This window comes from Meriones unguiculatus, chromosome 10 (genome assembly GCF_030254825.1).
Source record: "Meriones unguiculatus strain TT.TT164.6M chromosome 10, Bangor_MerUng_6.1, whole genome shotgun sequence".
NCBI lineage: Eukaryota > Metazoa > Chordata > Mammalia > Rodentia > Muridae > Meriones > Meriones unguiculatus.
Genome location: NC_083358.1, coordinates 16,083,174 through 16,108,094, shown reverse-complemented (window position 1 = coordinate 16,108,094; position 24,921 = coordinate 16,083,174). Strand labels below are relative to the sequence as shown.

The 24,921-nt window shown below is 48.7% G+C and overlaps 1 protein-coding gene and 1 pseudogene across 3 annotated transcripts; both read right to left on the bottom strand.

Annotated features, from left to right (window-relative positions):
• Positions 1–537: 537 nt before the first annotated feature.
• LOC110554742 (small ubiquitin-related modifier 1-like) lies at positions 538–5,427 on the bottom strand (annotated as a pseudogene).
• On the bottom strand, positions 1,769–23,879 carry LOC110554751 (carbohydrate sulfotransferase 5). Of its 3 annotated transcripts, XM_060391937.1 has the most exons (3): positions 23,541–23,879; positions 7,877–7,937; positions 1,769–6,677 (listed from the first exon to the last, which is right to left on the bottom strand). In XM_060391937.1, the coding sequence occupies exon 3, from the start codon at positions 6,660–6,662 to the stop codon at positions 5,475–5,477; it is 1,188 nt and encodes a 395-aa protein (XP_060247920.1). In that variant the 5' UTR covers positions 6,663–6,677; positions 7,877–7,937; positions 23,541–23,879; the 3' UTR covers positions 1,769–5,474. The 3 variants fall into 3 exon arrangements, with proteins under 3 accessions (XP_060247920.1, XP_060247921.1, XP_060247919.1); XM_060391938.1 differs by lacking the exon at positions 7,877–7,937; XM_060391936.1 differs by lacking the exons at positions 7,877–7,937; positions 23,541–23,879 and adding an exon at positions 7,717–7,870.
• Positions 23,880–24,921: the final 1,042 nt, after the last annotated feature.

Below are 24,921 nucleotides of genomic sequence, written 5' to 3'. Positions count from 1 at the left end.
AGCAAAGGCAGGCCGGTCTCTTGAATTTGAAGCCAACCTGGTCTATGTGGTGAATTCCAGAATAGCCAATGAAGAGTTCCAGGACAGGCTATGTAGAGAGATCCTGTCTCAAAAAAAATAAAGAGTCTCAAAAAATAAAGAAATAATTAAAATTACCCTGGTGGTGATGGTGCATACCTTTAATCCCAGAACTCAGGAGGCAGAGACAGGCGGATCTCTGTGAGTTCAGAGGTCTGCCTGGTCTGCAAAGAAAGTCCAGGACAGCGAAGGCTACACAGAGAAACCCTGTCAAAGTAACAACAACAACAAAAAGAATTAAAATAAAATTAGGACTTTAAATATGCTTATATTGTCCAGATGTGGTGGCGCACAACTTTAATCCCAGCACTCAGGGAGGCAGAGGAAGGGCAATTGCTTTGAGTTAGAGGCCAACCTGGTCGACAAAGCTAGTTCACTATGGCCAAGGCTACACAAAGAAACCGTGTCTGGAAAAACTAAGAAAGAGAGGAAAAAAAGAGAAGGAAGGAAGAAAGAAAGAAAAAGAAAGAAAGAAAAGCTCTCATTGAAGCAGGGGCAGAAACAGGCTTTTTTATTGTTTTTACAAATATTGTTTATTTTAGTGAAGCTAGTACAGACGATGTCCTCTGAAAACCCATGTCAGGCAAAAAAACAAAAACAAAAACAAAACAAAACAAAAAAAAAAACCTACAGACAGAATCAAAAGGAGCAGTGTCTGTTTTACACACTGCATGAGTAACTTTTAAAACTACTGATGAAGGTTAGAACCCCTCTGAGATCTTCTGACAAGACTGTGGTACTCAAGATGCTGTCTTTCTCTCCAGTGAGACACCTTTGGAGTCAGTTGTCACTCTTACTGTATCTGTCATCTTGACTACAAATGTGATGTTCTTCTTTTGGTCCAGACCCTCAGATTTTAAAAGTAGCTTCAAGCTGAGGAAGGGCCACTTTCCCACAGTTCATTTCTCTGAAGAACGTCCATCTCCCACTGAAAGCCACTGTCTAGGAGTGAAGCAACCACATGCGGGAGCATCAGGGCCATTTGGAAGGTTACAGGAAATCTCACCCTGATCAGTCTTATCGTCACAAACCTGAAAGCGCGCAGTCCTAAAAAGGGCAGCCCCCCCCCCCGGCACACATGAAATTTCTTAAAGAGGACAGGCAATATTAAGGGAGCTGAGGTCTGATCACCAAAAATCAGCACAACAAAAACAACCAATAATGAATGTTGGACACTAGAATTTAGATTAGCAGACATTCTAAACACATGGAGTGCCAGTATTCAGTTTTCATTCTGAACACTACATTACAGAAGAACTATTTTTAAAAATAAAAAAGGACTGAGGGAAAAGGAAAAAAATACAAAGAATTATCTAAACAGTCAGGTGACACCCTGCCTCCCATTTTTTCCTGATGAATTTCCATCACATCTTCTTCCTCCAGTCCCAGTTCTTTTGGACTATGGTTATCAGCAATTCCCTGACCTTCAAAGACAAACCTGAGTGAATTCACTGGAACTCCTGGTCTTTGACAATATGATTCTTTGAGTTTCTTGAGATGTGTTGTCATTTTTACCTTGAAATGTATCTCACTGCTATCCTGTCCGATAACTTTGAGTTTAACGTATTTTCCTTCCTTTTCATCCTCTTAAGTCCTCAGTTGAAGGTTTTGCCTCCTGATCAGATATGGTGATGATGATGTCTTCACCTGGGGGTCTCCTCCCCACAGAGGCCTTCGTGAGGCAGAACCTCACTCTGAGGTTTACTCAGAAACAGATTTTCTTTTCTCCCCCCCCCCCCCTTTTTTTTTTCAAGACAGGGTTTCCCTGTGTAACTTTGGCTGGCATGGACGCACTTCTTTGTAGACCAGGCTGGCCTCGAACTCACAAAGATCCACTTGCCTCTACCTCCCGAGTGCTGGGATTAAAGGCTTGTACCACCACTGCCTGGTAGCCCAAAGCTTCTTAAGCTTGAAAGATGAAGAGGGGGATGTAGCTCTCACTTGGTAGCATGCTTGCCTAGCTTATCTGAAACCCTAGCACCACATAAACCAGGTGTGGAGACAAAAAGCCTTTAATCCCAGCACTCAGGAGTTGGAGGCATCGAAATGGGGCAGAGGTCCATCTTGCCTCAGCTGAAGCCATTTTGATTTCTGCTTTCTGCCCTGAAAAGTCCCATGGGAAAGCACTCAACGCTGTTCTACAAACCCGTTGCTGGGGTCTGGAGAGATGGTGATGGCTCAGAGGTTAAGACTACTGCCTGTTCTTCCAGAGATCCGGAGTTCAATTCCCAGCAACCACATGGTGGCTCACAACCATCTATAATGAGATCTGGTGCCCCCTTCTGGTGAGCAGGAATACATGCAGGCAAAATACTGTATAAATAAATAAATCTTTAAAAAAATAACAATTAAAACCTGTGGTTGGAATGAGTGATCTTGGTTCTTATTAAAACTGTTTGCTTGTGTCCCTCACAACTGCCAACCAGGATGTAGTTTTACTGTGTTCCCATCTTTAAAAACTCCCTCAATATGCATTTGGCACTGCTCTATGAAACATGTTTCTCTCCACCAGCCTGCTTAATAGATTCTCAATTCAAACTTTGCTTTATGGTCTTTGGGTCTCTACCCCATAACAGCAGGAGGCCATGTTAAGTTCTAGGCCGTGCCATGGAGATTTCTTAGTGGATAGAAGCATTTGCTGTGCTGAGGACCCACGTTCAAATCCCCAGCATCCACATAAAAGCTACAGTGAAATAACAGGTGGAATCAGGAGAATCCCCAGAAGTTCACAGACCAGCTAGTTTGCTGTGCTTTGTGGGGAAAACAACAGAGGACTGTTTCAAAGAAGAGAGAGAAGCTGGCGCTGGTGGCGCACACCTTTAATCCCAGCACTCAGGGAGGCACAGGCAGGTGGATCTCTGTGAGTTTGAGACCAGCCTGGTCTACAGAGCAAGTCCAGGACAGCCAGGGCTGCACAGAGAAACCCTGTCTCAGAAAAGAGGAGGAGGAGGAGGAGGAGAGATGGCTTGGAGGTTAAGAGCACTGGCTGCTCTTCACATGTACACACCTGCACTAACAAGTACATACAATACACACACACACACTCCAGAGCTGAGGAGAAGGTTGAAGTTTCATGGAGTAAAAGCACTTGACATAAAAGGCTTGTGACCTGAGTTTGATCCCTGGAACCCACAAAGTTGGCCTCTGACCTCCACATATGAGCTCCCACACACAGATCATGCTTACAGTACTAAGTTAGAAAAATAAGTAGAAAGAGAGGACACCCAAAGTTGTCCTTTGATGTCTACCTGCAAGCAAGCTGTGGCATACACACGCACACACCCATCCATGTGAACTGAAGTTTGAATGCAAATGGTCCTATAGGCCCAGATAGTTGATATCTTGGTGGACCTGTTTGGGAAGGATAAGGTATTGCTGTGTTGGAGGAGTGTTGGGGTTTTTGTTTTGTTTTTTTAAAGGTTTATTTATTTTGTATATAGTCTTTTGCCTGTATGTGCACCTGCACGCCAGAAGAGGGCACCAGATCTCACTATAGATAGTTGTGAGCCACCATGTGGTTGCTGGGAATTGAACTCCGGATCTCTGGAAGAGTAGCCAGTGCTCTTAACCTCTGAGCCATCTCTCCAGCTCAAGGGTTGGGTTTCTTGAGGTTCCAGAAGCCCAAGCCATTTCCCAGTTAGCGCTCTCTGTCTCAAGATGTGAGCTCTTAGCTACTACTCCAAGCTTTCTGCCATGAGGATCACAGACTCCCGTGGAAACCACAAGCTCCAAGTTAAATGCTTTCTTTCACAGTGCCGTGGCCATGTTGTCTTGTCATGGCAACAGGAAAGGAATAAGGCATGAATGTATACACACAGGCGCACACACACACCCATGTTCCAGGGCATTCTTAAATCCAGGGTCAGTCTGAAGAAAGCCTGGGCTACATGAGTCCCCCTCCCCCCACCAAAGGAAAAAAAAAAGCCTAAGCCTTCAGATCATGTATCCTATCCTTTGTCCTAAAGTCCACCACTTGTTGAAGGCCACACCTACGCCGAGAATTAGGAAGCAGCAGCCCAGACGACGACAACGTTCTGGCAACAATTAAGAGTTCCCAGATCAGTGTGTGCCACGTGATGTGAGTGCTTAACGTAGACTCGAATCCACTTCCTTGTCCTCCCCTGAGGAAGGAAGCCTGCTCTACCTTTAAACATTTACTGTACACTTGCTGGCTTTTGTTTTCTGAGGTTGGGACTAAGCTTTCTGCCTTCCCAGCATCCCTTGAATGGGCGCTTTGCTGTCAGGGCTGGGTGTGGTTTGCAGGAAGTAAACCCTCACTCATCCTGGAAGGACCAAGGCAAGACAAGAACCACCCCTTAAGTCATCCTTTTTTCTTCTAAACTCTTGGCAAGACTGAGTCCCAGACACCCCATGACCTGCCCCCATTTGCCTCCCAGACACTGCTGGCTATGTTTGGCTTGGTGCCCAGACCTCCCTGCTCTCTCCCTCCTCTTCTCTGCCTTCTTCTAGGCTCCTCCAGGGTAGGTTTTGGATTCTCTGCTCAGAATTTTCCCATTTACTGTTTGCCCTAGCTGTGTGTCTAAGGAACAAATACATCTAGGTGTCGCTGACAGGAGACAGATCTGTGCAAGCCTGACTCATTCCCTCTAGCCACTGCCACCCTCAGAGCAAAGAGCGAATCCATCTCCTTCCTTCCTCCTCCTCAAGATGTGCCCTCGCACAATCCCTGTTACTTCTTAAGATGCCTTTCAAACATGATAGGCTCTTATCTGGACCACACAGCTTATTTATGATGCTCTTCCCCACAAATCAGGCTCTTTCATCTCAGGACAAATCAAAGGCTCATTAAAAATTCATCCTCCTCAGGCTTGGGGGTGTATGCCTGGGCTCCTTCCTAGAAGCTCAGGCATAGGCTAAGGCAAAACCACCGAGGCATCCTCTCTGATTCCTCCTTGACCATGCACATAACTGTCCAAGTCTCTGATGGGCTGAGACTAAGGCTCGGGGTTGAGCAACTGCGAGGCGGGTACAGAGACTTTAGGAGCCAGCCCGTGCAGCAGCACCCTGCCAATCTTGACGGGGCCTGGGACACCATTCTCCGCTATTGCATGGTGTGACCAAAGAGGGGAGAAAGGTAAAGGAGAAGGAGGTACTTTAGTAGGAGTCTGGCTGCTTCTGTGACCAAAGGAAAAGGGAGGGGCTTCACTTTCCCTAAGGCAGTGCTTGATGGGAAACCAAATCCTAAAAGACTCAAAGGAAAACCATAACCTGGGAAGAAAGAAATGAGGAATTCGGACTCAGTCCTTTCCTAGAACAGGCCAAGTCCACCCACTCCCAGGCGCTGGTTGCTGACTGGCTTTTGGGTTCACCAAGCCCGTTCTTTATCATATTCCGCTAGACCCTACCGTCAGAGCTGGGACTCCCCACCCAAACTCTTAAGACTCCGGCTGCTTTTCGGTGGACGAAGCCCACTTGAAACTGTCCATGCCCCTTGGCAGCAGGAGGTCCAGAGAGAGGTCCCGCTGCTCGAGTTCGGAGTGCACGGGTCGGTAGCCCAGCAGCTGCAGGGCGCCGGCGCACAGCTCCTGGACTCGCCGAATCTTGGCAAAGGGCAGCGTGTGGCGCCAGGCCTGGGACACGCTGAGCGCATCCCTGGACGTGGTCTTGAAGGCCTCGCGGCGCGCGCCTGGCCCTGAGCCGTGCGTGATGTTGTGGATCCAGGTCTGGAGCTGCGGCGTGAGGCTCAGGCCCGTGAAGGCGTAGAGGCCACGGATCTCGCTGAGCGGGTCCCGGGCCAGATCCTCGTAGCGCACCAGGCGGTAGCGATCCCGCAGGAAGGGCGGTGGCTTGCGCAGGGCGGCCTCGGCGATGCGCACGTGGCTGCGGCACACCTCGCTGACCACGCGCAGCCCGGGGTCCGCCTCCACCCTCGTGCCATTGGTACCCAGGACGATGCCGTTGTCCCGGGCCAGCGCCTTGGCCGTCTGCTCCCGGGAGCGCAGCACGGCCCGCGGGTCGCGCACCAGGTGCACGATGCGCAGGTCGAGCGCTGGGTCGCTGAGCAGCGGGTACAGCACCTGCAGGTTAAAGAAGCGCACTTCCTTGAGCACCACGTGGCTGTAGGAGCTGCAGGCTTCCTGGGCCAGAGCGAAGGGCCGAGCGGCGCACAGGGGCTTGCACACCTCCTCGCTGCTGATGTTGCCGCGGGCGAAGGCGTTGCAGACGGGAGGCGAGCACAGGGCGCGGCTCACCGCCCACTGGAAGAGATCCGAGACGTTGCGGCGCCAGGGCAGGTAGGCATCGAACACGTCCAGGTCGCAGAGGAACACGGAGCGCACCAGGTCGCGCACGGCCATGTGGAGCGCGAGGGCGCTGCCCTGAGACAGGGCATCCCACACGTGCCAGGCTGGCTCCATGAGGTAGAAGACATCCGGGTGCTGGCTGAAGAGCTGGCCCACGAAAGACGAGCCCGAGCGCCAGGAGGACAGCACCAGCACGTGCACACGCCCCCCACGGCCTGCTGGGGACGACGGCATTTGGCGGGAGACCAGGAAGACCAGGATGCAGGTCTGGGTTATCAGGAGTGAGAGCACGACAGTGCTGGAGAAGCGGGGCAGCCGCATGCCTCTGGCTAGGGCCTATGGAAAGGGAGGGACGGGGTTAGCTACCTTGGCCTGAGCTCGATCCCAGGCCCAACCTCTGCCTGTTGCCGGCTGCTCTCTGTATGTCTCTACAGGAGGACCATAAACTCCTGCGCCTTCTGCCTCCGTCTCCTACCTGCCGGGATTACAGGTATGTGTTACCGCACCTGGCATATCATCTACAATTTTTTCAAACACAATTCCTGCCTTTTGCTTAAGAGTCCCTCTTACGGATCACCTTTACGAGAGGGCCATGTCTAAGTCGCCAGGCTTTTCGGCCCCCTGCCTCTTAACTTCCTGCTCTGTGACATTTAGGGCCAGGCAATCTCTCTGTAGCTCTATTTACCCATCAGCTAAAGGGGGGTAATACGGGCTTCTGGAGAGTGTAGTAATCCCCATGGCTAAAGGCTGGAACCTTTACAGTATGGTGTGCTTTCATGTTGTGTGATTTTTTTTTAATTATGATGAATAAGCAGCACAGTTTTGCTTTGTTTTTTAAATATTAAAAATAAGCAGGACATGGTGAAATGGCTCAGCGGGTAAAGGCACTTGCTGCCAAGCCTGAGAAACTGAGTTTAAATCCCTGGGATACACATGGTAGAAGGACAGAGCTGATACCCAAAAACTGTCCTTGTCCTTTGCCCTCCACATATGTACACACCCAACCCCCCCCCCATACACACACACAAAGAATGAGGGGTGGGGGAGGAATCATGTAGCTCAGTAAACCCTGCATTCAGTCTCAGGCTCAGCATAAGCCAGGTATGACAATGCACACCGGTAACCCTAGCACCTGGGAAACAAGCAACCAGGTCAACAAGGGATGACCTGTGAGGACCAGAAGTTCATGGTCACCCTCAGCTACGGAGCAAGGCTGAGGCAAGTCCACGTGACATGACTTTCAGTCAAGAAAAGAAGCAAGCACAAAGGGCTGGAGATATAGCTCAGCGGTAGAGCTCTTACCTGGCATGCCCAGGACCACAGGTTCAACACACACACACACACAAAACTAGTTAGACAATATCATTGCCATCACCTCTGTGGAGAAAGTGCTGAAGCTAAGATGGACTCTAGAAGGAGGGTGTTCTCTGGAAGCCATGTCTCAGAAGCGCCCAGGGAAGTGCTCCTGGGGAGGAGGTAGAGAAGCAGAGAGGCAGAGCGGAGGTGTGCCCTTCCCCCGCCCGCTGAGTACTCACTGCTGTCTAGGGCTGGGAGAGCTGCTGTGTTGATCACTAATCCATGGAAGGTTCTTCAAGTCTGAGAACACAGGAGGAAGACTAGTCAGAGCCCCAGAAGGGAGAGAGCCCCACACTCCCAGAAAGCTCTCCAGGAGGGGGACAGCGCAGCCCTGCAGTTTTCCAAATGAGTAGGAGCTGCTGGACTGCCCTGGTGCCTTGATTGAGTCTGCAAACTGCCAGGCAGGAGCCATAAAGCCTGATCTGAGCGTTAATACCTTCTCTAAATCTTTGGCCTCAAATTTACTCTGTGTGGAGAATGACCTTGAATGTGACCTTTTGATCCTCCTTCCATATGTGAGGAGAGGCACGCATCACCTTGCCTGGTGTATGAGGTACTGGGGTCAAACCTGAGTTGCCATACATGCTAAACCAGCACCCTAGTCACCAAGCCCTGCTCCCATGGCCTTTACCCTCTTGCCTCAGCCTCCCAAGTGCTAGGATGACATTTAACTTCTCAGGGTTGCTGTGAGGGATGACCTGTGAGGTTGGCATGGGGGTGGGGGTGTCTCTGTGAAAGTGAGCCAACCTGAGGTCACTTACATATCTTCTAGGATAGATTTTACCTCTGATGTCTAGCAAACCTTGCTCCCTTTAACAGTCACATTTGTGCAGCAGGTAAGAGCAACACTAGGCCCAGCTTCCACACCCCAAGACCCTAGACTTTCCTGTCTGTGTACCTTTGGCTTCTGCAAACATTCCCAGGCTTGCTTTCTTTGAGAGGAAAAGACTGGGACGTTCCTCCTTGCCTTTGTAGCATTCTCCTCCCACCTCACCTGCTTCTCTACGGAGACGACCACTGAGAAGACCTGAGGTCTGAGTCCTGAACCCATCCCTTCTCTTTGCCTTCCTCTCACCGGGAGGTCTTGGGAGCAGATAGAGAACACTTAAAATCTGTCTCACCTGCTGACTCTGAGGGTCTCCCTGGGTCATACACCCAACCCTAGACAACCCAGAAGACGGGGTAACTGCCTGTCTGTTCTGCATGAGTCACCAGATTTGCCAACAAGCACTGGTTGCTCTGTGTTTACACAGCGATTTAACTTAAATGCCCCTGCAGTGGCCTGTATGATCTCAGGCATTTAATTGGAGCACTCAAGGCTTGGAGAGTGTGGGGAGGCCAGGACCCTAGCTTCAGGACTCCAGTTTATAAGTTCCTGGCACTTCTAACGGCAGCCTGAAGGTCTCTCCCATTTCTGACCGCTCTCCTGCTTTCTCCCAAACCAAAGGCAGGAGCGACTTCATCCTGACCCAAGCCAAAGTGTTTGTCACCTGTGTTCTAGGAAAGCCAGAGCTCTTCTTAAGTGACTCGTGTACTAGAGGCAGTGTCATCTGACCCTGTTCCTGGAACTCAGGAACTAGGACGAACTCGAAATAGCCACACAGGGTCTCTATGAGCCCAGCAGGTCCTATGTGGCATTAGCTCATAGGGACTCCAGTGTTCCCACTCAGGTTAATTGCCAGAAGGTGGAAGCCATGTATTTTTACCTTCATGGTCAAGTTTTACCTTCTCAACATTCCTAGAAGGTGGAGATAACTATCCCTGTCTATTTTCATTGAAGCAACTAGAGTTCAGGCACAGGAATATACAGTCAGCAAAGACCAGCAAAGGGTTGTAGCTTAGTGATGGAATGTTATCTTGGTGGCGATGGTGGGTAGAAGAATAAGACATAGACAGGTCCCAGGGGTACCAGGTGATGGTGGCACATGCTTTTAATCCCAGCACTTGGGAGGCAGAGGCAGGTGGATCCCTGTGAGTTCAAGGCCAGCAGGCCAGCGTGGTCTACAGAGTGAGCTCCAGGACAGCCAAGGCTACAATGAGAAACCCTGCCTCGGAAAAACAAACAAACAAAAAATAGAAGATATGATTTTTAAAAGCAGTTGACAGCTAGAACACTCAGTGTACTTAAGAGGACATTTCCTTTTAATGAAAAAGGTTATTATCTTTGATAGTAAACCTAATAAAAGCTGTACCTATTTCCTCATGCCAGTAATCTTAGCACTTGGAGAGGAAGAGGTAGGAGGTTTGCTTGAGGGCATTCTGGGCTACACCAGACCCTGTCCTAAAAAAAAAAAAAAAAAAAAGCAAACAAAAACCATAATAAGACTGTTTTCCTTGAGAGTAGATCTCCTTCGAGCTATAAAAAGGGGAGTGAACACAATAGAAGGAATATGGGAAGCAGAATAAAAAGAGAGAACATGGAAAACAGACAGGAGAAACCGAGAGCCTCAGTGCAGAGGGCCTAATGCAGACAAGTCAATGTCCTGATGGAGTTGACAGTCTAGCTGTGGACATTAGGACTCACCCACGGGGCCTCAAGAGATGGTTCCGTTGTTAAGAGCACTTGCTGTTCTTGCCGAGGGACTGGGTTTGGTTCCCAGCACCCACATTCACAACTTACAACCACCCATAATTCTAGTTCCAGGGGATCTGGCTCCCTCTTCTGGCCTCCATGGGTACCAGACATGCCCACGGTGCACACACATGCACTCATACACATAAAACTAAATCAATCAAAAAAAAAAAAGCAGGGGAGGCTCATCTATGATCAAAAGACCAAAGACCAGAGAGATGGTGGTCCCAGTGAATGGCCCAGACACTCAAGCTTGGAAGGGTCATGTCTATTTCCTTCCTGGATTCTACTCCACCCCTTTGCTTTTGCCAGTCCATCTGTGTGTGTGTATGTGTGCATGTGTGCACATTGCCTCAGGACTATCTAAATCTGATTGTAACCATCTACTCAGCTTTCCAAATGTGCTGCTAATTCCCACCCAGAATCCTCTACACCAGGGTTCATCAAAAGAGCTTCCAGGCCCCAAGGCCCCAGATCCTCCCTCTGCTGTATAGCCCTAAGCTTGTCTCCACCTGGAATCTCAGCTTCCTCTGATGTAACTGACTGCCAGGGTCTCCCAAGGCATGCCCCTCTGCCCTATGCCATTAACCACCTTCTTCTTCTTCTAAAGATTTATTGTGCATACAATGTTCTGTCTGCAATGTGCACTTGCACTCCAGAAGAGGGCAGGAAATCTCATTATAGATAGTTGTGAGCCACGTGGTTGCTGGGAATTGAACTCAGGTCCTCTGGAAGAACAGCAGTGCTTTTAACCTCTGAACCACCTCTCCAGCCCCCATTTCTTCTTCTTGCTTGCAGGCAGCACAAGGCTTGGGGCTGTGGTTTTTCTGAAGCGTCTTTAAGTTCTCAGGGATCTGGTGTAGAGCTTGGCAATGCATGAGCTGTCTGACCATGACCACATGTACTAGGAGTGTGTTCTTTCCAAGACAGCCTCTAAGCTGGGTGTATGGTGGCGGGTACCCATAATCCCAGTATCTGAGAGGTGAGCAGGGGTATCAGGAGTTCAAGGCTAGCCTGATCTAAATGAAACTGTCTCAAAAACAATAAACAAAAAGCAACCACAAAAACCAACCAGACAAATAAACAGCCATTAGATTTTCTGTAAGGAAGCACAGCACTGCTTATTCATTCTGAAGTGCCCATGGTTTTCTAACAGGGCCCCAGCCAGACCTTAGCACAACTGACTCCATGACAGACGTACCATTCAGGCTGTAAGACTCAGCACGTAGACAGCACCACCTGCCAAACTGAAAACAAAGGCCTCATCCATCAATGTCCACGGTTCTGGGAACATCTCTAAAAGCACTAACCTTGCTTTTTGCTTTCTGTAGTTCTATTTCCGGCTAACTGTACGTGTTCAGTGAAGTATGTCAACCCAGAACTTTTTTTTTTTTTTTTTTTTTTGTGCCTAAAAGCTCACACTGAGAACGGCTCAGCCGCTGCTGTGCTGGGATCTCAAACACCCAGTGCAGTCTCCGGCTGGCTAGTGCACGCGTCTGAGCAGTCTTCTCTGGCGAATACCCCGCAACATTGCCGCAGGCACAGAGGGATCCCAGAGACCAGACCTGGAGACACAGGGGTGTCAGAGCCCCTTGCAGCAAGGAAGAAAGCATTGGTAAGAGGACGATCTAGGGATGTTCCAGGCTCCTGGGTGGATCAGTTGCCGCCTACAGCCTGGGGGGTCCCGACACCTCCATCTTCAAAGGAAACAAATTAGAAAGTTGCCTGGTCTGTCCCCTTAGGAGGTAACTCTGGTGGCGGTGCCTTCGGTTTGGACACATAGGTGAGGTATGTGTGACTGCGTGGGGGCCACCTGGCTTGTTTTTACTGTGTGTCAGTGTGCCTGTCTATCAGTTTTGTTTCCTTGTACTGACCAGTGGCTTTCCCTGCTGTGAGACCCTCCTCCCAGTTTAAGACTTGCGCCCCTCCTGCCACCGTCAACCAGAGAAACCCCCCCCAAAAAAACCTCATTGCTTGTCTCCTGCTTATTGTCAGGGTTGGTCCCTGTGTGGGGGTGGGGAGGAGCTGGGCCTCTCATCCAGGGACCCCTGCCATCTAAGCAAAATGCACACAGGGAGGGGGAAAAAGTTCCCTGGGTGAACATTTCCTCTACTTCACTGGATGCCTGCTCTAAGCAGCCCGGGGAAGGACTCCAGGCTGAACCCGAAGGAAAAGAGGTTCCACTTCTCTCTCTTTCATGATTTATGTCTCTTTTTAAACCAGTGATCCATAAGAGCCACCATTATTTAAAAAAAAAAAAAAATCACTGGGCAGGGCAGGGGGAATTGCTTCCAGACAACACAGCCTGGGCAGAACCAATTTTTCCCTTCTGTCTAACACTGACCAGGGAGACTTTAAAATTTTTTCCGCTAGGTCTTTTTAAAAAGGATTAAAGACAGCTGCTAAAAAGATTTCCTTTGTCACCTAGTCAGGCCCAGAAATCTTAGAAAAGCTGTAAAAGTTAGAACAATTTAAAGGTATAAGTAGGTCTCAGTTGCTGGAGCTGGCCGGAAGGGTGCTTAACATCAGAGAACTGATTGAGGCAAGACCTTTTGAATGAACTGAAAGCCATGGTTGCCTTCTCTGATGATGAGACAGATATGCAATAAATGCTGGTGTCTTGCCCTGGGCCCGTCAGAAGACTATCTGCTAGCTGAAAGTTCTGCCTCCAATCAAAAGACACAATTAGACTAGCTCTCAGACCGACAACAAAGATTCCCAGCGATCTAGGCAGAAACCAACTCCCCAGGACTGGTCTAATATCAAGCTCCTATAATTGTTCAACTAACTAGTTCAGCTACTCCCATCCAGATCAAACAGTGCCCAATCATCCTAAAAACAAAAAGATATATTTTATATTAAAAAGATTATATTACCTGGCTTAGAGACAGGCATACCGGTGCCCTGCCAGTCACCCTGGAATATACCTCTCCTGTCTATGAGGAAACCTGGGACCTCTAATTCTCATGAGTCTGATTCTACCAGAGAAACAGGTGTACCCTCTCTTGGACCTGTAAGGCAGTGTTCTTCAGCTGCCACAGGCTGAGGTGAGTCAATTCATGTTGGCTCTTAAATGGACAGACCCAATGGGAGGTTAAGGCAACATGCCTGGACCAGGTTGCCCCAGGATTTAGAGACAATAAATGCACACTTCCTGCCTTCCTTCCTCAAAGGATTCTTGGGAAAACAGGGTATAAAAAGGCCACTAAAGACCAGCCGGAGAGATGGTTCAGTGGTTAGGAGCACCTACTGCTCTTCCAGAGGACCTGGGGTTCAGTCCTGGGCTGCTGGTACCCACATGGCAAGCTCATAACTCTCTGTAACTTCCATTTCAGGAGCTCCAACGCCCTCACACATATATGCAGCCAAAACCCCAATGTACATAAAATAAAAATAAATTAATTTAAAACAATTTAAAGGGGCCATTGAGGGACTGCCGCCAGAGTTACAGACCCTGGGCTACAAAATGTCAGCTAAGAAGGTCCAGCTTTGTAGAAAGCTACTTATCTTGGCTACCAACCAGCTAAAGGTGGCAAAAGGAGCGTATCTCAGAGTAGGGTTGCTGTCATCCTTCATATCCCAACTCCAAAGACTGAGAAACAGTTCCTCGGTGCAGCTTGATCCTGCTGCCTCTGGATTCCAGTTTGTGGAAAGAGCAAGGCCTCTAGACACCAGCACAAGGCATTGGGGAGGGGCACTGAGCCCCTCATCTGGACGGAGACTAAATAAAAGGAGCTTGAGGCTTTAAAAACAGCTCTGACTTCAGCTCCAGCCCTGGAATTTCCAGATGTCTCAAAATCTTTTCATCTGTTTGTCCACAAAACAAAAGACAAAAGACGGGGGGGGGGGTGTTAACCCAAAGTTTGGGGCCATAAAAATGCCCTGTGACGTATGTGTCCAAACAATTGGACCCTGTAGCCACAGGATGGCTTAGCTGTCTAAGAGCTGTGTTACTGCTAGTGAAATGAAAAAAAAGCAAACAAGTTAGCTCTGGATCAAGATTTTTGTTTGTTTGTTTGTTTGCTGAGATAGGTTTTCTCTGTTTAGCCCTGGCTATTGAGGAACTCACTCTGCAGACCAGGCTGGCTTCGAACTCACAGAGGGCTGGGATTATAGTTCTGGGAAAATCTCTAAATGGACTAACTTTGCTTTTTTGGCTTTTATAGTTACACTTCTGGTTAACTGTTCTTGTTAAGTGACATATGTCAACTGGGGACAAGCTTTTTTGTGCTTAAAAGCTCACTCTGAGAAAGGATTGGGGATACGCTGGGATCCCCAACACCCAGAGTTCAGTCATCAGCTAGATAATAAAGACTTTCTATTCCTGGTGAATACTGAACAACAATTTGGAAGCAGTAGATCCAGTACACCCTGGTTGCTGAGGGGCGAATGCTGCAAGATTGGCTTATCTACATACTTACCCCCAGGCCTCACCCAGAAGTAGCTTAAGAATGGACCACCTGGGGCTGGAGAGATGGCTCAGAGGTTAAGAGCACTGGCTGCTCTTCCAAAGGTCCTGAGTTCAATTCCCAGCAACCACATGGTGGCTCATAACCATCTATAGTGAGATCTGGTGCCCTCTTCTGGTGTGTAGGCATACATGCAGGCAGAATACTGTGTAAATAATAAATAAATATATCTTTAAAAAAAAAAACAAGGATGGAACTCCTGGGCTGTTGAGGTGGCTCAGAGGTCAGGAGCACGTGCTGCTCTTGCGGAGGACCCGGGTTCCATTCCCAGCATCCACATGGAGGCCCACAGACAAGTCAGGGGGATCTGAACAACCCCCTCCCGACCTCCGCCGGAATCAGGCACACAAAATGAAATAAACATAAATCTAAAAGGTAAAAAAAAGAACAGAACACCTGCTAGTCTTCAAGGGGGAAAGAGAAATTGCCAACGCAGGAGAGAACTGCACAGAGAAATAACGAAGGTCCTAACCAAGCTGACAGCATCTTCTGAACTTCTGGATCCAGATGAGCAGATTCTCCTCTGGAGAAAGCTTTCCATTTCTTGCTTACATCCAGTGCAAGCTGAGTTTTCTGTGACAATCAGGAGTTCTGGTTAGGTGCTAGATACCAGTGGGTGCTGGCCATTTCTCCATGTGGTGCTAAATGCACGAATGTATCAGTGGCAACCCATCAGTGTGACGTGGTGTTGCGCACCCGTGGTCCTGGCAGAAAGGCCAGGGGTTCTGTGCCAGCCTGGGCTAAATGAGACCATGACTCAAACAAAACAAGACACCATCAGGCCAGCGTGGTGGTCCATGCCTGTGATCCCAACACTTGGGAGGCAGAGGCAGGAGGATCACCAGAGGTTTGAAACCAGTCTATATCCTACACTTGTTGTGTAGAGCATGCATGCTGTATCTCAGCGCATGGATGGCCATCAGGATACTTTTATGCTCTGTGTCTTTCGCTCTTTTCTGAGGTGCTACATTTCAATAAAACAACTGAACGCGACTGTGAGTCTCATGTCAGGAAAAAAAATTAAAAGGCCACATGAGAGCTAGGTATGGCCAGTCGTTCCTATAATCTCAGCCCTCTAGAGGCTGAGGCGAGAGTACTACTGTAAGTTTGAGGCCAGCCTGGGCTAAAATGAAGAGTTAAAGGGCAGCCTGGGTTGTGGGGTGAGGCCAAATGAGCACATGACCTAAAGAAAATGTTTAGTGAGTTGAAATCAGACACCTCACCATCCAGGTCTAAAAGGAGTAATTAATTAGGCTCTCGCCCTGCATTTCTTTCTGTGGTATTCCTTAGACATCCCTTCCTATTTCACGGCCTGGGAGAGATGGGGGTGGCTGTTTTCTGTCTGCTCTGCAGATGGGAAACCTGAGATCAGGGCGAGGGATGTGTGCCATCATCACAGGCGCTGAGCTGGAGCCCAGGAACTTCCAGCCAAGCTCCACTAGACAGCTCCTCTTGTCACCAGCCTGTCCCAGCCCTGGCACGCAATCTAAGAGAGTGGAACAGAATACCAGCAGGTTCAGATTTCTCTCAGTTTGGTGTCAGCTGGAGGCCATCTCTGCTCAGGAATCCCAAAGGCTGGGCACACCAGATTCTAGGTGAGGAAATCAGTAAACATCACGCCTCAAGGATGACCAGTGAAACAGAACTGCTGTGATGAGCCAGTGTGTTCCTCAGGGACAATGATGGACAGGAAAAGGGAATGAGGAGAAAAGGAAATTGAAAGAAAAAAATAAAGAGGGGAGGAATTAGTCTCATGGTAGATCAAGAGGCAGTTCAGTAGGCTGGGTGTGGTGGTGCATGCCTTTCATCCTTGCAGAGAGAGGCAGGATGGTCCACATAGTGAGCTCCAAGTCAGCCAAGACTATGTAGAAAAGAAAAAGAGGCAGCATAGAAAAGACCACTTCTTGAGGGATTCCTGCAGGTCAAGCCCTATTTTCTGAGATGAGCCTTGAAATGAGGAAGTGGGTTCCATCACTGCCCCTATCACAGGGGAGGGAAGGGAAGTTTAGGAAGATTCAGACTTCAGCTGCCGTGAAGGGTCCACAGGGCAGCGGAGTCAGAATCTGAACCCTAGCAGACCACCTGCAGAGGCTCCATGGGGACCAGTTGCCTGTTTGACCCTCATTTCTTCGTGCTGTGGGCCCTAAAGTTTCTCCAGGTAGTACCAATTATGTTAAAATGCACAGATACCAGAGGGCACCAACAGATGGGGAAGACAGCTACAAATGAGGATCTAGAGAAGGACTTACAGCTACAGTAGTAATGAGTTCCTGTGAATGGGTAAAGGATTAAGAAGACTTCCCCCTCCCCCAGAAGATACACAAATGACAAGTACATCCTTCATCACGAGCGAAATGCAAATCACCCGGTAGGCCAGCTGTTAAGAAAAAAAGAGCAGTGAAAGGGCTAGAGGATGGGTCAGAGGGTAAAGGGCAGATGCTGCCAAGCCTGACAATCTGAGTTTGATCCCTAGGGTCATAGGTCATATAGTACAAGAGAACCATCTTCTTCTTCTTCTTCTTCTTCTTCTTCTTCTTCTTCTTCTTCTTCTTCTTCTTCTTCTTCTTCTTCTTCTTCCTTCTTTCTTCTTCCTCTTCTTCTTCCTCTTCCCCCTCCTCTTCTTTTTAAAAGGTATTTTTATTTTATGTTCATTGATGTTTTGCCTAAATGTTTGTGTGAGGGTGTCAGGGCCCTGGAACTGGAGTTAGAGACAGTTGTGAGCTGCCATGTGGGTGCTGGGAATTGAACCCCGCGTCCCCTGGAAGAGCAGCCGGTGCTCTTAACTACTAAGCCAACTCTCCAGTTCTGAGAACCAGCTTCCAGGAGTTGTGCTCTGACTTCTATGGTGCACATTCCTGGCCAGAAATGTAATTTTTTAAAGGGGGAGGGGCCTGGGCATGTCTTTAATCCCAGCACTCACAGGCAGAGGCAGGTGGAACTCCATGAGTTTGAGGCCAGCTTGGTCTACATACCTCTTTCCAGTAAAGTAAAGGCTATGTAGTGAGACCGTGTCAAAACAAAACAAATCAAAAACAAACAAACACAAAACAAAACAAAACAAAAAACCCACAAAATTTTAAAAAGAGAGAGCCAGGTGTGGTGGTACATGCCTGTAATCCCAGCACTCAGGGAGGGAGAGGCAGGCAGGTGGATCTCCGTGAGTTCAAGGCCAGTGGTCAAAAAGAAAAAGTACAAGCTAGGGATGTGGGAGAGTGGTTAAGGAGCGTGTAGTACTAAGCTAGTTGGGGAGAGGAAAAAAGAAGAAGGGGGAGGGAAGGAGAAGAAGAAGGGTGGAGAGAATTTTTAGGAAAGAAATTTTTTTTTTGGAGACAGTCTCGTGCAGCCAGGCCGGCCTAGAAACTTGGTGTGTAGCCAAAGCTGACTGTGAGCTCACGGTCCACTTCTCTAGTTCTGATATGACGAGCATGAGCCAGGATTTTAAAAAGTACAGGTGTTAGTGGAAATAAGAGAAGTCAGAACCCCCATCCAGTGCTGACGAGAATGGAAACCAGCGCTGTGGAAAACAGTCTGGCAGTTCCTCAGAGGGCTAAATGGAGTCAGCTCATGATGCAGTAATTCCAGTCCAGACTATAGACCCAATAATGGTGAAAACATATGTCCACCTAAAGCTTGCTCAGGAGTTTTCATAACAGTGTTCTTTATAATAACCCCAAATCAGAAAACACCTCAGATACCTATCAGATACCTATCTGATATGCTTATCAGATAATCTTGATAAGCAAGATTATCATAGACCTCACAATAGAAAATTCCCTGCCAAGGGCGAAGGAGATGGCTCGGCAGGTAAGAGCACTTGCTGTGTAGGCCTGATAACCTGAGTTTGGTCCCCAGAACCCATTGTGGCAGGAGGGAAGTGTCTCCCCCAAAATGTCCTGCGACCTCCATACATGGGTGGTGGCATGCATGCACCTTCACCTGAACACACCACACACGTGTGCGCACACATGCACCAATAATAATAACAACAAATAATAATAACGATGATGATAATAAGTAAAGAGAATTCTCTGGCAAGGAAAAATAATGAGTTGGGGATACACATAAAATTCAATGTGGTTCTACTTGTGACTCGCAATACTAAATACATTATACACAGTGAGTTGTACATTTAAAAAGAACAAGCTTTAAGCTATGTGAACTATATCTTGAGAAAGCTGTTAATAAAAAACACAGAAGGAAGCCAGGTACGGCGATGCATCCCTGTAATCCCAGGACTCACGAGGCAGAGGCAGATGGATCTCCCTGAGTTTGAGGCCAGCTGGTCTACCAAGCTAGTCTAGGACCGCCAAGGCTACACAGAGAAACCCTGTCACAAAAAAAAAAAAAAAAAAAAAAAAAAATCAGAAAAATAAATTTAAAAAGCACAGAAGAAAATGGAAAAAAGAAGTATGGACCGAATAACATTGAATAGTAATGCTTCCTTTTCTATGGGCAAGTTACAGGTGTCTTTATTGTTTTTGAGACAGTCTCATGTAGCTCAGGCTGGCCTTAGATGGATAGATAGCTGAGGCTGACCTGAACTCCTCTTTTCCTGTTGTCTCTTCCCAGCACTGGGATTACAGGTATGCGCCACTATGCGCAGCTTGAGAGCTTTCTTTTCTAATCTCAGAATGATTATTTTTAGCTGGTTAGAGAAGTCATGGGTGGAGTTTGCCTTCATGCTTCCTTTATGCTTCCATCCTGAAGAGCTGCCTGCATGCCCATCGACCAGCTGACCCGAGTTCCCACTTGAGAAGCCTAGGGGCAGGGATGGCGGGCTCTCCTCCTATGCAGTGAAACTTTAAGACGGTCCGCCGGGCCAGGCTCTGACAGGAGATAAGTCTGCTCCGGGGCCCTGGCCAGTCTGCTGGTCCCGCTGCTGGAGGCAAGAATCCTGCTTTCTGCAATCTCGGGTCTACGGATGGGGCTCACCTGGGAGAGCTTGCCCAGCAAGCACAAGGCCCATGGCTCCATTCCCAGCACTGCCCAAAACTAGGCATGCTGACATAAGTTTGTAATCCCAGCACTTGAGAGGGGAAGACAGGAGGATCAGGAGTTGAAGGCTAGCCTGGACTACATGAGACCCTATCTATAATCACCATCTCTTGGGAAATGAATTAAAATCAGTCTGTAAAGCCAGGCTGTATTCCCAGCTGCTTGGGAAGCTGAGGCAAGAGGACCCCAGATTCACAGACCGACCTCCAAGTTTAGGCCACAGCTGGGGCTAAACCCCAGTGGGTAGATGGTTTGCAGTTAAGCACGCCTAGGTTCAATCCCAGTTACTGAAAAGATCCTCAAGATTCCATGGCTCACAGTCACTCTGAGGCATTTCCTGCCAGTCTAGATCCTTCTTGGCTTTTCTGTGCAGCATTCCTTCCTCCAGGGTATGGGGGAATAGAGCAAGACCCATCTAATTCAGAGCAGGTAGTCAGACAGTTTCTGGACAACTGGTAGCCCCAAGGCGCAGAAGGGGTGAGGAGTAGGGAGGTGGATTTGAGTTTTTATGCCCTGGCCTGGGGCGAAAAAGAAATTCTAGTTTATGATCTGCCTTGGAGGGGGTATTCTGAGCCAGGAACTATCAGTGAAAACAAAGTATACTAGATGGGCATGGTGGCACACACCTTTAATCCCAGCACTTGGGAGGCAGAGGCAGGTGGATCTGAGTTCAAGGCCAGCCTGGTCTACATAGAGAATTCCAAGACAGCAGGGCTAGACAGAGAAACCCTGTCAAAAAGGACTTGCTGCTCTTCCAGAGGACCTGGGTTTGGTTCCCAGCAAACACATTTTGGCTCAGAACTGACAATAACAACAGTTGTAAGGAACCCAACACCTCTTTTAATCTCCTGGCTCCTTCATGTATTTGGTGACCGTACATACCTTGGGAATACATACATACACATAAGATAAATATTTTAAAAATCATTAAAAGTCATAGGCTCATATAGATAGAGGGATCCTGACCCACAAGGCTCCTTCCTATAGCAACACACACAGGACATCAGGTAGGGGCTGTACTTTTAGCTTGTCCTTGTGCTTCCATGGCAGAGCATTTATAGAGAGCATCTGTTCTCTGAGTTACTAATATTTGTTTGTTTGTACTATGTAGAGTGGGCTGGCTTCAAACTGGGAACATCCTGCCTGAGTCTCTGGGATTAAAGATGTGTGCCACCTAGCACAGCCCTCTGCAGTGAGAAATCTGGAATTTTGGCATCTTTAAAAAAAACCACAGAAATATTGTAAGAAGATGTTTTCCTTTTCATCCCGGTGTGGGGACATGGGGCTGTGTCGCAGCAGCTGACTGTGATTTACCTGGTGCTGTAACAGAGGCGTGGTTTTGCCAGCTGCGATAGTTTCTGCGATTGTGCGATGTTTGGAATTCTGGGAACTTTTTTAGAGGTTCTATAAATGCTAGAGCCCCCATAGGTTGTTGTTGGTTCATGGGGGGGGAGTGTTGGTTGCAGTTAGTGGTCATGCTCAAAGAAGACACAAGAAGAAAGTCGATTCAAGGATTCCTCCCTCTCTCTCCCCTCTATCCTCCTTTCTCTCCTATCTAGTGACAGGGAGTGAAACCGGGTGGGGGGGGATAAAGGGTGGGAAAAAGAACCCACAAAGTAGCAAAAGACCAGCTACAGCCCCCCCCCCCGCCTAACATTTTAGTGACTTTATATTCAAAAGAGCAAATTATTCTCCCAAGTCAGTGACATAACTAAACAAGGATTAGTTGAGAAGAAAGAAATTCAAAACACAGAATAGTCAAATGCTACCTTAGGACATATTCTGGTTTGAAGGAAAACAAACAAACAAAAACAAACAGCTAAAAGCTAGCTTAGAGATAACAGGAGAAATTTCAATAAGGATTTGCCTTAGGGGGTGCTGAATAATGTCGTACCATCCATGGCGTCCTGTCTCTGCAGCTCTACATGGCCTGTCCCCTCCAGTGAGGCTAGAAACTGGACCTTGTTGCATCAGAGGGACCAGGTCACTTAATCTCTCTAAGCTTGTTTAAATCTACAAAACAAAGGAAATAATATCCCTAACTTATGGGCTTGGTCTGAAGTCTGGGATGCTCATATTTCTAAAACACCTAAAATAACACGAGGCATGTAATCTGTGTCATTATTATGTTCTATGAACCTAACAAAAATTCTGTGAGTAAGAAAAACCCTCGTACTGCAGCCCGGACTGACTTTGATGACCCTATGACTCTAACAAAAGATAGCAAACGGGCAGAGACAGTACAGTGAGTATAACACAGAAGACGGCAGGAAATAATGGCTGGGAGCCTGGCTTTGGAAGCCACACTGGGGTTGTATCCTGTGTCAAGCCAGTTACTAAACCACTCCGGGCCAGATTCTTTGGTAAAAGGAGACCATAACAAGTCACCTCACCCACAGGGCTCTCCCACAGCCTTCACTTCCCAGTAGCTCTGGAGCTGGCCTACACTCACTCATAGCTTCCAGTCAACCAAGCCCTCCCAGCTGTTCAAGCCTCAGTGTCCTCCTCTTTAAAAGATGGCATTTTGTTTATTTCCTTATTTATTTTATCTAAAGGCACGGCAGCACACACCTGTAATCCCAGGATTTAAGAGTTTGAGGCCAGGCCAGCCCAAGCTCCAGTGACTTCAAGGACAGCCTGGACAACACAGAGTAATCAGGCCTCAAAACCCAGAAACCTTAACCCCTCCTTTTGAAGCGTGGGGAAACTGAGTTTGCTTCCCTTAAGTGAGACTCAACTGTCTTGCTTCCTATTTAAGAGGTAAGAGAAAGGAGTCAACATTTTGGGGAGCACAGATACTGAGGGCCAAGCGAGGCTGCTGCTGTGTTCAAGGCTGAGCAGCCAGAAGCAAGCCAGCAACCCAAAATCTAGATCTGGTTCAAAACCTTTTTTTTTTTTTTTCTTATGCGTTCTGTGACAAAGATCTTGGTGAGCTTGAAAACCAACCAACCAACCAAAACCAAACAAAAACCCGTGTCTTTTGAAAAGCAAGTTTATGGAGAGATGTAGAGGTGGCCCAGTGGTTAAGAGCTCTTCCAAAGGAGCTGGGTTTAAATCTCAGCACCCACACAGCAGTTCACTGTCGTCTGTAACTCCGGTTCCAGCGGATCTGACACCCTCGCACAGACACACAAGCAGGCAAAAAACAGATGTAAATGTTAAAAAGAAAAGCAAGGTTAAATGGATGCTCCAGTAGATGGGGGAGGTAAGGCAGAGGAGGCAAAGGAGGGCTGCAGCCCCTGGCTGACCATTTACCGAGAACCCTGCAAACTTTAACTTGCTCTCCGCGGACGTGCACACGACATACACCTTTCGCTCTCGCCACCAACCCTGACTGAGCCGCCAGACTGAGGAGCACCGCCAGCTGCATCTCTAGCTCAGCCCCGGTCCCTCCTCGAGTGGACACCCACCTGGAGACCTGATTACTCCTCTACCAGAAAGAAAGCCTGATGCTCTGCCCCCGAACTGGCCCTGGTGGCCGGAGCAGGACCGATTTCTCCCCAGGCTCAACAAAGGCTCCTAAGACAGCCCACAGGCAGTGCTTCATCTTCCCCGTGAGTCCGCGGGGGACTGACTCGGTTCTTACCACCCCGCAGCGAGGGACATCCGGTGATATCAGCCCCCGACGGGGTACTAACACTGGAAATACTTGGAGAAAACTAGATGGATGTCCCAGCGAGGGATGGAAACAGAAGAGCTGTAAGAGCTAGATGTTGGGGTGCAGGGGTCCCAGGGTCACCACGGAGACCCTTGAACTCCCGGCCTGGAGCAACCCCGCTCCCCGCCCCCTGCCCGGCCCCACTCTACCTGCGCTGCGGGTTGCGCTGCTGCGCTGCTCTCCGCTGCCCGCCCGGGGCGCACACAATGAGACGCTCAGTCAGCGGTGGCTCTTCGCCTGGGGCCGCCGGCGGGAGCCAGGGCGGGAGCGCGGAGAGAAAGCAGCCAGTTGGCCCGGGGCTCCGCAATCTTCCCCAGCCGTGACAGTGTTGAGCCACGCCTGGGGGTGGAGGGCGGGTGGCGAGGGCAGGAAGAGGGAGGGCACAGGTGGGCTCTGGGAACCACACCGACAGGCCCCGGCCCCCTACCCCGCCCACGGGAGGTGTGGGGGGGGGGGAAGGATGGGTCATCAAGGGTGCTGGCAGAGGCACGGCTTGGCCCGCTAATGGACCGAAAACTCTGTCCCGAGGGGAGAGGCTTCTGGTAGGACAAAAGGCCCTTGTGCAGGAAACTGAATCTTTTATCTTGCCCCCTCCTCTTCGGGTGGCATCCTTGTAACTCTCCGAACAGACAGCTTGATGCCAGGGGGACCCGGCTGCGTCCTGAGCAACAGCGGAGTGGGGAGGGGCCAAGAGGACAGGTGGCTTTGGGAGCTGGAGCGGCAGCTGCCATCGCCTCCAGCACACGCCTCTGGCCAGAGGTGCGGGCTTGATAACAGGTCCAGATAAACACTGGACACGTCTCAACAAATAAAGCAGATTTCTCCTCTCACAAATAACAGGGCAGAGCCTAAGTACATGCAGAAGTTAGGGCTTTGTAGGAGACCTGTAAATCTGTGGTGGGGTCCACTTCTCTGGCTACTGGGAGAGCATATCAGTGTAGCCTTTCCGGGGTGCGGTTTGGCAAGATAAATTTAGGATCCTTAACCATAGCCATAAGCTTTCTGAGCTAGTAACTCCTTTCTGGATCCATCTTAAGGAAATAAACCAACAACGGTTTATATATAACTTTCAAAGGAATGGTATTTAACACAAGGGGGGAAAAGCTGCAAGGAGCCCAAGGGGAAAAAAAGATCAAAAAACTGTTCTAAGAGAATGCCAGCCATTAACTTCTAGGTAAAGGATTTAGATGGCTGTTACTTTCTTTAAAAAATGTAAACTCAGAGCCAGGCAGTGGTGGCACAGGCCTTTACTCCCAGCACTCAGGAGGGAGGCAGAGGCAGCTGGATCTCACTTGAGTTGGAGGCCAGGCTTGTCTACAGATGAGTTCCAGGACAGCCAGGACTACACAGAAAAATCCTGTCTCAAAAAAACAAAACAAAACAACAACAAAAACTTTTCAAGTCAGGTTTGGTGGGTCATTTCTGTAATTCCAACATTTGAGAAACTGAGGCAGAAGAATTACCTGAAGTATAAGGCCACCCTGGGTTTCATGCCAAGACCCTGTTTCAATAAAAATAAATAAATTTAAC

Bases quoted from the DNA above. Each gene is read 5' to 3' on its own strand.
- LOC110554751 (XM_060391936.1), bottom strand. From the start codon at position 7,779: ATGGCTTCCAGAGAACACCCTCCTTCTAGAGTCCATCTTAGCTTCAGC. The intron at 6,678-7,716 runs GTGATGGCAATG...CCCTTTCCATAG, and splicing joins TCAGCACTTTCTCCACAGAG to GCCCTAGCCAGAGGCATGCG.